Source organism: Rhinopithecus roxellana, chromosome 16 (assembly GCF_007565055.1).
Source record: "Rhinopithecus roxellana isolate Shanxi Qingling chromosome 16, ASM756505v1, whole genome shotgun sequence".
Lineage (NCBI taxonomy): Eukaryota > Metazoa > Chordata > Mammalia > Primates > Cercopithecidae > Rhinopithecus > Rhinopithecus roxellana.
The window spans coordinates 51,856,839-51,872,325 of NC_044564.1; the positions used below are offsets into that span (position 1 = coordinate 51,856,839).

Below are 15,487 nucleotides of genomic sequence, written 5' to 3' on the forward strand. Positions count from 1 at the left end.
TTTTGCCAACTCTCTTTCATTATAGCGTCATTGTTTTAAACCAGTTTAAAAAGTGGGCCACCTGCATCAGTAATTCTTGTAGGTGGTGGGGAAGGTCAGAAATACCATCACTTGGCCCCCATCCCGGAACTACAGAATGATCTTCTGGCACCGTGTGCCTGAGAATCTGCATTTTAGCCAACGTCGCAGGTGATTCTTATGAAGAGTAGACCTCAGAGCAGTTTTAGGGCCTGTTATTAGTTCTTTTGCTTCAAATTGCCTCAAAATACAGTCAACACTTAAACTGCTTTTCTTGTAAGAATCTAAGCGATTTCAGAGCTTTCCTTTGAAAGGGATAAAGTTGTAATCACCTGACATTGTGAGTAGATTTAAATGTTTAATTTTTATTTGTAATTTATGTTTATAAAGTATAATTTAGGAAATATTAGAGAAAAAAAGAAAAATGTTATAGTAGCCTTAGCAAAGCAGTTTTCCTGTATATCCTTCCATGATTTTTCTAATACATATATATGTAAATATAATTATTTACTAATGCCAGTAGGCAGCAATGAGAACAAAACCTCTTTTGTATATTTGTTTCCCATGAGTAAAACTTCAGACTTCAGATGCAGATGAATTCTGGTGTGTTATAAAGCAGGCCTTTCCTACAAGGGGTGGAGAGGCCAGCCTTTCTTCCCTTGGTGGGAATGACGTGAGCTGTGTTGTAGATGTGGATTTGGGTTATGTATCATAAGAGGGAATCAGCCCGGTGATCTTTTCTAGTTTCCATTAAACTTGAACTGAGAGGCTGGGCACAGTGGCTCACGCCTCTAACCCCAGCACTTTGGGAGGCCGAGTCAAGTGGATCACCTGGGGTCAGGAGTTCGAGTCCAACCTGGCCAACATGGTGAAACTGAGTCTACTAAAAATACAAAAATTAGCCGGGCATGGTGGCCTGTGCCTGTAGCCCCAGCTACTCGGGAGGCTGAGGCAGGAGAATTGCTTAAACCTGGAAGGTGCAGGTTGCAGTGAGCTGAGATCGCACCATTGCACTGTAGCCTGGCAATAGAGTAAGACTCCGTCTTGAAAGAAAACAACCTGAACTGAGACAAAAATTAAACATAAGGCCAGGCGCGGTGACTCATGCCTGTAATCCCATCACCTTGGGAGGCCAAGGCAGGCAGATCACCTGAGGTCACAGGTTCAGACCAGCCTGGCCAACATGGTGAAACCCCATCTCTACTAAAAATACAAAAATTAGCCAGGCATGGTGGCAGGTACCTGTAATGCCAGCTACTCAGGAGGCTGAGGCACAAGAATCTTTTGAACCAAGAGGGCAGAGGTTGGAGTGAGCTGAGATCACACCACTGCACTCCAGCCTGGGCAACAGCACAAAACTCTCTGTCAATTAAAAAAAAAAAAATTAAAATTATTTACCAAAGTAGGTTTATTTTCTTCATACTATTGTATGACCTATTTTTAATACACATCATGCTCATCTTTCTATGTTAATATTCTCCTACATAAAGATTTTTAATGGCTGTATAGAATTCCTTTGTATAAATATACCAGTGCTTATGTGCTAGTTGGTTATAGGCAGACTGTCTGCCTCTTTTTACTGTTTTAAACATAGAAACAGTAGCCTTCTGTATCTTTTTGTACATCCTTAGGATAAAATTTTTAGACAATTAAGTCAATACTTTTTCATTTTTAAAAGTGATTTTGAACACAGTTAACCTATATTCACTACAGAAAAAATGGCAAATCCAGAGAAATTTTTTTTTTTTTTTTTTGGCGAGACAGAGTCTTGCTCTGTCACCCAGGCTGGAGTATAGTGACACGATCTTGATTCACTGCAACCGCCACCTCCCGGGTTCAAGTGATTCTCCTGCCTCAGCCTACCGAGTAGCTGGGATTACAGGCACTCACCACCATGCCCAGCTAATTTTTGTATTTTTGTAGAGATGGAGTTTCACCATGTTGGCCAGGCTGGTCTCAAACTCCTGACCTCAAGTAATCTACCTGCCTCAGCCTCCCAAAGTGCTGGAATTACAGGCATGAGCCACCATGCCCAGCCTAATCCAGAGAAACATTAAAACTACCACAGCTGTTTCATTTAGCATGGAGTCTTTCAGATAACTGTGTGTGTGTGTGTGTGTGTGTGTGTGTGTGTGTGTGTGTGTGAATGTATTTTAATAGGATCACACAATACATGGAATTTTATTATCTGCTTTTTTCAATTAACCATATATTACAAACATTTTTGCACATTGCCCACGTTGAAAATTCTGTGATATACCTGTAAACCAAAAATAAAATTCTAAGCCCCCTACAAAAATAAAATTCTAAGCCCCCTAACCAACTGAATAGGGCCAGGGGATTCCCTAGTAAACCTGAAAAACTAGTTCAGGCCATGATGGGAAGGAGGTGTCAAACATGCCTCATTATACCCTCCTCCCTTTGGAATTCAGGCACAACTGACCAGCATTAACATTAAAACAGAAATCTTAGGAGTGACGAAACAGACTGTTTATAGCAGTAAGATAACAAATTCCAACCAGACTCTAGTATAATATCACATGACAAATAGCAGACCCTAAAAGAAATTGAAGTATTTTACCCTGAAATATATTTCTTCGATGTATTTTGTCTTTGTTTTGTTTTGTTTTTTGAGATGGAGTCTCACTCTGTCACCCAGGCTGCAGTGCAATGGCACAATCTCGGCACTACAACCTCTGCCTCCCGGGTTCAAGCCATTTTCCTGCCTCAGCCTCCCAAGTAGCTGGGATTGCAGGCACCCACCACCATACCTAGCTAATTTTTGTATTTTTAGCAGAGACAGGGTTTTACCATGTTGACCAGGCTGGTCTCAAATTCCTGACCTCAGGTGATCCATCTGCCTTGGCCTCCCAAAGTGCTGGGATTACAGGTGTGAGCCACCACTCCTGGCCTCTCTGATGTGTTTTGAAATGGCCCTGCAAAGGTTGTCTCTTGTGGGGAATATCTGCGTTATGTAGAGAATCCCCTTACCTGTCCAGGTCTTTTCCTGATCCAGGAGAGATTAAGAGTCTGGTACCTATTTAGATCTGAAAAGAGACATTTACCATCTATGTAGAGGTCTGAAAAGAGACATTTACCATCTATGTAGATGAAGCCTGCTAGCTGGAGGCTTCATCTACATAATAAGAACCCTGGTCTTCACAACCCCTTATCTTAACCGAGATACTCCTTTCTGTTGATTCCTAGGCCTTTAGATAATAAGTTAACTTTTTCAACCAGTTGCCAATCAGAGTATCTTTGAATCTACCTAAGACCTGGAAGCCCCACCCTCGTTTGAGTTCTACCACCTTTCTAGACTAAACCACTGTACACCTTACCTGTATTGATTTGTGTTTGCCTGTAACTTCAGTCCCCTAAAATGTATAAAATTAAGCTATAACTCAGCCACCTTGGGCACATGTTCTCAGGACCTCGTGAGATTGTGCTTTTGGCCTTGGTCATTCATACTTGACTCAGAGTAAACCTCTTTTTTTACAGTTTGACTCTTTTCATTGACATATCTGTATACATTAATTACAAAGTATTATTTAATGCAAATTTTCTGCTTTGGTCAGTGAACAGATTTTAAGTGGCTAACACATACAAAAGCACTCTAGTAGATTTAGTAAGAGAAACAAGGTTGATCAGAACTGTTTGATGCCCTCAAAATATTTACCATCTACAAGGGAGTCTAAAACCATCATCCACATCATCTTATACCTTGTATCACAAATCCCAGGAGAAGGTACAAAAGATGGGCTGTGAGAGTTCAGGGCAAGGAACGTTGTTGGTGAAGGAGATCAGGAAAGGGTCTGAAGAGGCAGTGATGGGAGGGTGCCGCTGTGTGAAGATGGGGGAAGAAAGGTATTCCAGGTAGAAGGGCATAAGCTGAGGCATGCTGCCAGGAAACAAGACCTGCATCTCGACACAGTGAGTACTGGCACTTAATGGGATGCAGTCCCTGTACCAGTAAGGATGACAGGAGGAGTGGGAAATGAAGTTGGGAGGGTCAGCTGATGCCAGATTATGGATAGTGTAGAATCTCTGGCTCTGCAGTGTGGACTACATTTCCTGAGCAGTGGGTGCTATTTAGGCGTTGTCACATTTTGTTTTAGCTAGAATAACAATGGTACTGGAGCTGGCTGGGAGTAATGCACTCTGAAGCATTGTGCCAGAGTGGAAATACTGATGGAAGAGGGGCAGTAAGGATGCTACTTCCATGACTAGAAACCAAGGCTACGATGGCAGCAGCCAAAACAGAGAGAAAAGAAGAGATGCTGTAGAGTTAGAATGACGAGGCTCAGCAGTCTGCCTATGCTAATTAAATCAGGAAAGGTGAAGAGTCAAAGGGGGTTCTGCGTTTTGGTGGCTGGGATAGTAGTCCCATTTTAAATTATGAATTGCAAGAGTTGTTTTTTTAATCCTGCTTTTTCAGTCCTAGCATCACATACTCTGTACCTTTCTTTTTCCTGATAGGTAGTAATTTGGGATATACCTGTAAGTGTGGAGGCCTTCAGTCAGGAAGTCCCTTAAGCTCCCAGACATCCCAGCCTGAGCAAGAAGTGGGGACTTCAGAAGGAAAGCCAGTTAGCAGCCTGGATGCCTTCCCCATTCAGGAAGATACGCTGTCTCCAGTGAACCTGACAGACGACCAGATCGCCGCTGGCCTCTATGGTAAATTTTCTTACAGTCATTGGCATCGGGATTCTAGGGCCAGCATTGCCAGCATTCCAATTGAATGTCAGTGTACCTTTTAAATTGACCTAGAAGAAAGTTAATATCGTTGTTTGGAAGGTAGGCCCAAGAATATCTTTAAATAAGGTTACCACAGAGGCCGGGCATGGTGGTTCACACCTGTAATCCCGGCACTTTGGGAGGCCAGGGCAGGCAGATCACTTGAGGCCAGGAGTTCGAGACCAGCCTGGCCAACATGGTGAAACCCCATCTCTACTAAAAAATACAAAAATCAGCCAGGCATGGTGGTGCACACCTTAGTCCCAGCTACTCAGGTAGCTGAGGTGGGAGAATTACTTGAACCTGGGAGGTGGAGGTTCCAGTGAGCTGAGATCACGCCACTGCACTCCAGCCTGGGTGACAGAAAGTGACCCTGTCTCAAAATTACCAAAGAAAGAAAGCTGCACAAGAAAGCTTACCTGATATTACAAATTATGAAATATTTTAAATAGCCTTTTATTCACATTCTGGCAGGTTATCACAGCTGAAGAAAAATAGTAATCCCTGTTTAGTGCCTAAATGGTCCTTGAGGCTCAAATGAGACACAACATCACTTTATAAGCAATAAAGCCGGATACAAATGTCAATTGTCACCACTTTGTTATATCTGGAAGTACTAATTGATTTTTTTCCCATGTGAAGAATGTTATTAATGGAACTCTGAATTATTTTCTTTGCATGCCCACACTTTCCCATTGAATTTTGTGGAAACTTCTCACATACACATGCCAAGATCTCCATTTACATGCGTGAGAAAAAAATTGTACAGGAAAAAAGATTATTCATTTAACATGTATGGGTATGAGTTTTCATTTTTATTACCTTGACTTTTTCACAGCATGTACAAACAATGAAAGTACACTGAAGTCCATCATGAAGAAGAAAGATGGTAACAGAGATTCAAATGGCGCGAAAAAGAATCTTCAGTTTGTTGGCATTAATGGAGGGTAAGGAAAGATGGTGGTTCTAGAGGCTAATGCTGTCGGTCTCCTTTGCCTCCTGCCTATCTAAGTCACATTTCAAGGTGCCTAGTCGGGGAAGCGGCCACAGCGTGGTGATGGAAGATTCCCTCCTCAGAAAGGCAGAAAGGTGCATTTGGGCTTCTTTTCTTTCCTCCTCTTGCTGTCTTTAAGGATTTGTCACTGTCTTAAGGATACCTGATGAAGCCGAGCAGTTTACATCTCCTCACCTCTGAGCTGAAAGAAATAGTCTTCAACGAACGCAGCAGGGTTCCTGCACTATGTTGGACAACTTGTACTTAACCTGTATGAGAACTCACAATTGAGCAGAAAAAGACTGAGAGCATCACTCTCTGAGCCAGCAATAGTGATCTATTTCTTCAAAATGGGTTCTTTTGCTTAGCTATCCATGTTTACCACCCAAATCGTAGGGCCTTTCACAATTGATAGCCATATCACCAGTTTGCTTTCTAAATAGAATGGTTATTGTTTGTTCCTTCTCTGTCCATTGCCCCACGTATATAGTTAAGCCTCTTTGTCATCCTACAATTGAATCAAATCAATGAATTGATACATGGCCTCCACAAGAAAGAATACAAAGTTAGTTAAGATAATGTTTATAGCAAAGTATACCATCAGGGTTTAACCTTATGGTGCCTGTTTTCCAAATCTTAAAAGTTTTATTCAGTGATATGACCAGGAGATTTTGGAGGGCATACACCAGCAGAACTATTGATTGCCTATGTAATCTATTCACCTTGATACTGGGAGGATTAATAGGATGAAATAGGAAGAAATGGGGTTGGGGGGGACAAAAAGTTAGCAACTACCAATCTGTTTTCCATAAAATGTTTTCTCTTGATTTATACTAAGCCAGAGATGCCATTATTTTCTTTGACAAGTGTTACATGATACCAATTGGTTATATGATACCGACTGGTTATATGATACCGATTACCAATTTAAGTTAGAATCCATTCAAAACCACCAGGCATTTAAATAGACCTTACTTTGAACTTCTAAGTGCAGGATCTAAAATCACTAGTGGAATTTCTGGAGTCAATTAGCAAATCCCTTTAGTGGAATTTCTGGAGTCAGTTAGCAAATCCCTTCATAGAAATTTCTATCACTGGGGCTTTGTGGGCACAGCTTGCATCTCCTGAAATCCCAATTGCCACCTAGGTATGAAACAACTTCAAGTGATGATTCCAGCTCAGATGAAAGCTCTTCTTCCGAGTCAGATGACGAGTGTGATGTCATTGAGTATCCTCTTGAAGAAGAGGAAGAGGAGGATGAAGACACTCGGGGAATGGCAGAAGGGCACCATGCAGTTAATATTGAAGGTTTCAAGTCTGCCAGGGTGGAAGATGAAATGCAGGTTCAAGAATGTGAACCTGAGAAGGTGGAAATCAGAGAGAGGTGTGGTACATTCCCCTTCCCTCCCTTGCCCCTCCCACATTTAATGTACTTTGGCAATCGAGTTGGCCAGTTCAGAGTTTTTGTAATTAAATGTGTTTGCTTTTATCTGTTCCTCAGAGGTACACACATCTTGAGATACTAATATACACAAGTACAGATTATGGCAACTCTTAAATCTCTTATGGTAGAAAAGAGAATGGCCTGATACCTAATCACCCTTGTTCTCTGAAACCTCAACTCTGCTATATAATTTAATGTATGGAACCACAATCCACTAAAACTTCCATTGTTTGAACACCTTACCTTAAAGACATTTTTTTTTTTGGTGGCCAGCATACTTTAGGACTTCAGATTTTATCTTTAGCTATTCGTGTTGATGCGGGTGTCAGTATCATTATTACAGGATCATTGTGTGGATGAGGCTTCAGCCAAAGATCACATTTACTGTAAAGATGATGCAGTATCACGTGTTTGTATTTTGTTACACATTGAGTGATCAGGAATACCACGAGAATGGATTTGAGTATATCATAAATAGTAGCTGAAACACGTGCCTAAAAATGTAAGCTTTCAAGACCATTGATAAGGATTTGATGCTCATAAAATAGAGAATAGAAAAGATGGAAACTTCAGTATGGTTTTTCACTATGTGAAGTATAAATAGAACATTTCAGAAAACTTACCTCTATTTAATTTGGCAAATGAAAGTTTAACTGCATTAACACAAGGTAAGTGTTTTTAGTTTATATTTCCAAGTGTTTCACATGGCTCTTTAACAGCTTTGAGATGTAATTTATATACCATATGTCATTTTTTATATGGGTTAAACACATGAGTCACCAAGTATGGGTTCGGATGTGTGGTTTACTGGTCAGCACAATGGATATATGGTAATTTGTGGAAAATCAAGGCAAGAGGATCACTTGAGCACAGGAGTTCAAGACTAGCCTGGACAACATAGTGAAGACCTCATCCCTATAAAAAAAAATCAATTACCTGGGCATGGTGCCAGCTACTCAGGAGGATAAGGTGGGAGGATCACTTGAACCCTGGAGGTTGAGGCTGCAGTGAGCCATGATCATGCCAGTACACTCCAGTCTGGGTGACAGAGCAAGACCCTGTCTCAGAAAATTAGTAATGTGGGTCTCCTTCAACCCCCTTAAGATTAAAAATATTTTTAAAAACTTAGAACAGGTTGGACACAGTGGCTCACACCCATAATCCCAATACTTTGGGAGGTTGAGGCAGACAAGCAGATAACTTGAGCCCAAGAGTTCGAGAGCAGCCTGGGCAACATGGTGAAACCCTGTCTCTACAAATAATACAAAGCCAGGTGTGGTGGCACACACGTGTATTCCCAGTTACTTGGGAGGCTGAGGTAGGAAGATAGCTTGAGCCTGGGACAACAAAACTGCAGTGAGCAGGCTGGGCAACAGAGCGAGACCTTGTCTCAAAAAAAAAAAACTTAAAAATGGCAAAAAAAAAAAAAATCTCTAAATGTTACTCCAGAGTGTCATAAAGGTCAAATTGGTGAAGCCGAAAGTCACCCTCCCAAACAAGGCCTCAATCTCTGGCTGGAGGTATTGACTCTGCACAGTGCACATGACCCTTGGACACCTAAGGATGCCTGTGCTGCCTCGATCCAAGCACCTTGTGCCATAATGACCCGCTTAGGCTGGCTTGGGGCCACTTGCCTTTTAAAGTTGAAGCTGGACAGAGTGTCTGTCCCACACCTGTAATCCCAGCACTTTGGGAGGCCGAGGCGGGTGCATCACCTGAGGTCAGGAGTTCAAGACCAGCCTGGCCAACATAGTGAAACCCCGTCTCTACTAAAAATACAAAAATTAGCCGGGCCTGGTGGTACATACCTGTAGTCCCAGCTACTACGGAGACTGAGGCAGGAGGATTGCTTGAATCCAGGAGGCCGTGGTTGCAGTGAGCCGAGATCATGCCACTGCACTGCAGCCTGGGTGACAAAGCAAGACCCTGTCTCAAAAAAAATTTGTATATATATATATATATATATATATATTTGGGTTGAAATAAAAATGATTTTCCTCTTGTGCCCAATCGTAAGTTCTTTTTTTCCCTTTCAGGTATGAATTAAGTGAAAAGATGTTGTCTGCATGCAACTTACTGAAAAATAATATAAATGACCCCAAAGCTTTGACCAGCAAAGATATGGTGAGTCTGACCTGCAAACACCATCCCCCATGTGTACAAGGTGCATAAGTGGGCTCCTTGTCAAGGCCAACTGTAGGCTGCCCGAGTTGTTGCTGGCATGCTTTTCTCCTGAACTGTTTGCAGCATGAGTGGGCTGGGTGAACGTCATGTCTCGCTCCCAGAATCACACTGCCAGTGTTTCCTTGAGGCCCAACTTCAGACATCCTTGACCCACCCTGTACTTTTTTGGGGGTGGAGGCATCTGTGAGGCATACACTTGCAGACAGAAAGGAGGGCTAATTGCAGTCAGTCATCTTTCTACATATTTCATTTCTATTTATAGAACATTAAGATCCAGGGAGCAGCATCCAAGAATTTTTTTTTTTGAAGTTAGGTTTCTTTTAAAAACATATGCTATCTGGGCTGAGGTCAGCATTCCTTTCAGTTATGAAACTGTATGCTATGCTCTGATATGGAATGCAGGCGGCCACTATTTTTCAACATAAAAATAACTACTTGTCATCTTCTCACAGTCTGAGATTCAAACAGCAGAGTTTGTGGTTGCCTTAGTGATCATGAATGGTACAACATAGGACACATAAGTGTTTCTATGGCAATGGTTAATCTGACACCAAGGCCAAGAATGACACATTCTCATGTGTTGAAGTTATATGAAGTTATGTGCACATTCTTTCACTGGTTGCCATCTGTCTTCAGTGCATTGAGAAAATGTAGGATCCCCTAAGGATACCAAAATGCACAGATGCCCAAGTCCCTTATGTAAAATGGTATCGTATTTGCATATAAACTACACATATAGTTGAAATTCTGCCATATATTTTAAATCATTTCTATGTAGTAATACCTAATACAAGGCCGGGCACGGTGGCTCATGCCTATAATCCCAAAACTTTGGGAGGCCGATGTGGGTGGATCACTTGAGGTCTGGAGTTTGAGACTAGCCTAGCCAACATGGTGAAATGCTGACAGTGTCACCCAGGCCGGAGTGCAGTGGCGCAGTCTCAGCTCACTGCAAGCTCTGCCTCCCGGGTTCAGGCCATTCTCCTGCCTCAGCCTCCCAAGTAGCTGGGACTACAGGCGCCCGTCACAACGCCCAACTAATTTTTTGTATTTTTAGTAGAGATGAGGTTTCACCGTGTTAGTCAGGATGGTCTCAATCTCCTGACCTTGTGATCCTTCTGTCTCGGCCTCCCAAAGTTCTGGGATTACAGGCGTGAGCCACCGCACCCGGCCTCAAAAACTTAATACAATGTAAATGCTATATAAATAGTTGTTATACTGTATTGTTTTGTATTGCATATTTTTCAAATATATTCACTCTGCCGGTGGTTCAATCTATGGAAATGGAACCTGTGGATACAGAGGGCCAGCTGTACTAAATAAAATTCCCGGTCAAGGCCAGGCACAGTGGCTCACACCTGTAATCCCAGCACTTTGGGAGGCCAAGGCAGTGGATCCCTTGAGCCCAGGAGTTCAGTTTGAGACCAGCCTGGGAAACATGGCAAAACCCTGTCTCTACAAAAAATACAAAAGTTATCCAGGCATGGTGGCATGTACCTGTGGTCCTAGCTGCTTAGGAGGCTGAGGTAAGAAGATAGCTGGAGGCCCAGGAAGTTGAGGCTGCAGTGATCCGTGATCATGCCACTGCACTCCAGCCTGGGAGACAGAGCAACACCCTCTCTCAAAAAAAAAAAAAAAAAATCCTAGTCAAGGGGAAACTAGAACTACATATTGAAATTCTTGGATTTGTATTCATGAAAATACCTGGCTATACCTTGGTCACTAGTAACACCATAAAATCTCACTGCAGTGTCAATATTTCCCATCAGGTTTACCCTAATCTTAAAACTTGGTGCTTTACAACCCCAAATTTTATAGCCATAGTATACTTTTCTTTCCCTGCTCTCAAAATACGTTACATGGCCTTTGGGAAGGATTTTGTTTTCCTGCATCCTACAAATTGCCAAGCATGGTGTCATCCACACCCTCTGTGATGCGTACATTTTTTTGTTAATTAAATTTTCATTTGGTGTGAAAGTGTTGTGTTGTGAAAAGTAGTGGCCGAGTGAACACAGTGCCAGGGCTAGATAATCATGTCAGGACACCAATTATTTAGCAGTAATAGAGTTAGAGTTAGGATGACCAGAAGACATAATTTCCCTTCTTTCAGTGTGACAACTCCAAAGAAATAGGAATCTGAATACATAAAATACAGGGAAAAAAGGATACTTTTCAGGTGACCCAAAATGTGATTGAAAGGGTTAAAACTAAATAATCAGTAGCAAGATGATAAAGAGATGGAAGCTGTATAATCCCAACTCTACCTTTTCTGCAGAAAGAGGACTTCTTAGGTTCTGATGCTTTTGACATAGGCTGTCTTTGATATGCCTATGACTATGCTCTGACTATGATATGCACTGACTATGCTCAGTCTCCATTGAGCTTCATGTGACCCAGGTTTGAGTTGATCATCCACAAAGCAAGTGCCTTCTTCATGTGTCCACAGCTTAAGAAAGTCAGAGTGGAGCTGATGAGAAAATGAAATTAGTTCCAGATGGGCTTCCTTTTTATTTTCCCTTTCCATGGTTGAACAGTGGTATTTGGGATTGGGGTGGGAATTGGGTTGGCTATACCCTGATAGTCTCCCAATCTAGTGCTGTGCTGAGGAGTTGAAGGAAGTGAGTTTGCATAGGAAGGAAGCAGCATAATTCAGTGTAGGCTAGTTAATTTCTTCCTAATTGCTATGAAAATTGTTTTCAAGGCCAGTATGATTACATATATTAATAGCTTAATAAATTGAGCCAAGCCTTTGTGCTTATTCTCATCACAAAAACTGAAAGAATGGCATTATCCCAATTTTTCAGATGAGGAAACGGAAGCAGAATAACTTCCCTAGGGTCATAAAGCTTTTAGGTAGCAGAGCCTGCATTTGAAACTCAGTGGTCTGGCTCCAGAGCCTCTGCTTCTGCACGGTGCTGTCTGGTCTCCTTTATAGACATTACATCTAATCTACGTGCGGTTTAAAATCAGGAGGAATGTCCCAGTTTGGTGTTTGAAGCTTCCCTTAGCACTGTTGGGTTTTGAGAGCAGATTCTAACTGCATATATACTTTGACTATAAAAGGACAGGTTACTTGCGCTTTCAACTAGGTCTCAAAAATTCTATAAATAGAACTAATGACCACACTGTGTTTTGGCAGAGGTTCTGTCTGAACACCCTGCAGCACGAGTGGTTCCGCGTGTCCAGTCAGAAGTCAGCCATTCCAGCCATGGTGGGGGACTACATAGCTGCTTTTGAGGCCATCTCCCCAGATGTCCTCCGCTATGTCATCAACTTGGCAGATGGCAACGGCAACACAGCCCTCCATTACAGCGTGTCCCACTCCAACTTCGAGATTGTGAAGCTGCTGTTGGATGCTGGTATGTTGGCTGCCCCTCCACCCCATCTCTTCTCTAACAGCACTTGGGTTGTGACTCATCTCAGAGAACCTGGTTGAGCTGCTCCTGAATTCTCTGACCATGCTAAAATCCTTTTTATTGCTTTTCCACATGACATGGCAAGAGTTTTCTTGAGTCAAGAGGGTTGAAGTTTAAACAAAACTGGGTGACACAGATTCCAGATCTGTTTTGAAAGGAGGTTTTGAGGATCTTCTTGCTGCTGCAGTTCAGCTGCATTCAAGTGAGAGGTGTATCCCTAGTAAGAAGCATGACTCACGTTCCCTCCTGAGCTGAATCACGCAGGCTTGGCTGGTTTGCACTCAGGAGGCAGAGTACTGCTTACAGGCCCAGAGTCACACCCTTGGTGCTTGTGGACCACTTGATTTGTCCTTACTCCATGACTGCTGTCCTTGCAGAAGCGTGTGGTTAGTCAAGATGGGGACTAAGCAAAGCCACCATAACAGATGGTCAAATGATCACCATTCGCACCAAAATATACTGTTACTGGGGAAACAGCATAGAGCAAAGGGCATATGATTCTTGTCTCTCAACCATAATAGAATAGTAGAAACTTGTCATCCCAGAATAGAGCCAGTGGACGTCTTAGACATGAAGTGAGGGAGGGGCACATACACAGATAGTCCCCTCAAGAAACTGAGCTTTCAACTTCTTGTTCAAATGGAGCAGCCTCATGTCACATAGTCCGCAAATCTTTCAATTTTTATAATACATATTTTTACTTCTAGTGTGTCACAGAATCCACAGAACCTCAGTCTGATTAATAAGGATACAATGTGAACCTGACTTAAATTGGACAGTTTTATTGCATATTCTTCCAAAACTTTTTCTTCATCCACTGTCCAATCTCTTCTGCTCTGTTTTGGGAACTTGGAATTGATGCAGAGAAGAAACCCAAGCAGATTTATCCTTCTTTTATAAGTGTTTGTTCCCTGTTTTTGGAGCCATGTTAGGATATAACTGCTTCCATCTTACAGGAAGGAATTTCAAGCCGCTCCTCTTCAGGCTTTCCAGACTATAAACAGAGCTGGTGATACCGTCAGCCGGAGTGATTAAACTGTTTAAACAGAAGTGGATAATATCCAGGGAAGCTGAAAACAAGATTTCACTATCACTCCTGACAGGAACAGCTTAGTATACTTAGAAGTAGATAAAACATCTTGGCAAATTAAATAATTTTAATTCCATTGTTGGATGGTTTGGGTTAATCACTTTTCTTAAGTGTTACTGCTCATCCTTCTAGACTGAGATTCTGGCTCCATAAGGTGCAGATCTAGGATACTTCAGCATCTATGCAGAGCAAAGTCTGAGATGCTGAGGAGCCCCAAAGCGCACACGAACTCACCCCCTTCTCCACCACAGGGCCTTTTATTTTCTGCATAAAAAACACCCACTTTTAAAAACATGTCCTTAGCGTAGAGTTGTTTGGGATCTTAAGGTAAATGTTCATGGTACCTTTTCTTTTCCTTTATGATAGAAACATTCTAAACATTTTCACTTCATATTTGGTCCCACATAAAAGCTGCTTTCTGACACTCACCATCCTGGTCATTTCAGAAAAAGCGCTGAAGGAACTTTTAAATGCCCGAAGGATAATTTAATCCCTGAAGACTCCTTAAGAATTACAGGAATAGAAAAGGTCTGGTTCATCGAGTCTGTTAAGGGGACTTAACTGCATTTGCTCTCAGACCATAAATTCTAGAGCTGGGTGTTACATGATTGGAATTCTGCTTCTCAGGACCCCTGACAGGCCAGAGTAGTAAATTCAGAGTCTTAGAATAAATAGTGTTTGGATAAGTAGGTACCACCCTGTCCAACGTTCCATACATAAGCCTTTACAAACACTTCTTGGATGAGTAGCTCACTACCTGCTTCACTTTCCAAACACAGCTAAGTGCCTAGATTCCATATGATCATTTATTCTCAAGAGCAGCCATTAGAACCACCACCCAGACTTCCAAGCCATTGCATTTCTGCCACCAGTTGCAAACAAGATATGCTGTAGAAGCTTACCGTTGTTTCTGTTGCTTAAGGTCTCGTGAAATAGGAAAAAAAAAAAGTTTTTGGTTTAGTATGAAAACATCTCTCACATTTCATTCTAAGTCACTCTTGGTCTCCAGCCACCTGGTGCCATTTCACTGGGCTCCTGTAAACACCATCCCTCAGTGGCTCTGTAAGCGGCTGCTGTTAGAAGGGTCTGCTTCCTAAGACTTTTTTTTTTTTTGCAGATGTGTGTAACGTTGATCACCAGAACAAGGCAGGCTACACCCCCATCATGCTGGCAGCCCTTGCCGCTGTGGAAGCAGAGAAGGACATGCGGGTTGTGGAAGAACTCTTTGGCTGTGGGGATGTGAACGCCAAAGCTAGTCAGGTTAGCGCGCTTGGTTCCCGTGCTCAGGAATGCACCCCTGACCAGCAGGCAGCAGACAGGACTGTGGTGGCCACTCTGGCAGAGCAGGCATAGTTGTCATACTCCTACCACGGTGCACTTGTTCGCAGGCCTGCCCTGAGTCCATGCACTGCCTGGTGCTCCTTGCTGAGCAAACACACCAGGGAAATATGGGCTTAAATTTCACACTGGAAACTTCTCCCTCCTTTGCGTTGCCTTTCCTCCGCTTGCATAGTTTGCATGGAAATGCTGTTAGTTCCCTTACATATAAATGACTGGGCATCCCCATCAGATACTTGGTGACTGTTGCTTCCTGTCTGTGTTGCAGT

The 15,487-nt window shown here is 42.4% G+C and overlaps 1 protein-coding gene across 13 annotated transcripts in view; it reads left to right on the forward strand.

The window, feature by feature from the left end:
* KANK1 (KN motif and ankyrin repeat domains 1) overlaps window positions 1-15,487 on the forward strand; it is a 156,930-nt gene that overhangs the window by 136,610 nt on the left and 4,833 nt on the right. For 9 of the 13 annotated variants that reach the window (XM_030920026.1, XM_010364421.2, XM_030920036.1 and 6 more), the window contains 6 exons: window positions 4,495-4,692; window positions 5,591-5,699; window positions 6,894-7,130; window positions 9,227-9,314; window positions 12,514-12,733; window positions 14,998-15,140. In XM_030920026.1, the coding sequence (XP_030775886.1) occupies window positions 4,495-4,692; window positions 5,591-5,699; window positions 6,894-7,130; window positions 9,227-9,314; window positions 12,514-12,733; window positions 14,998-15,140 (995 nt within the window). The remainder of the gene's footprint in view (window positions 1-4,494; window positions 4,693-5,590; window positions 5,700-6,893; window positions 7,131-9,226; window positions 9,315-12,513; window positions 12,734-14,997; window positions 15,141-15,487) is intronic. The other 4 variants (XM_030920032.1, XM_030920034.1, XM_030920035.1 and 1 more) reach the window with 1 other exon arrangement.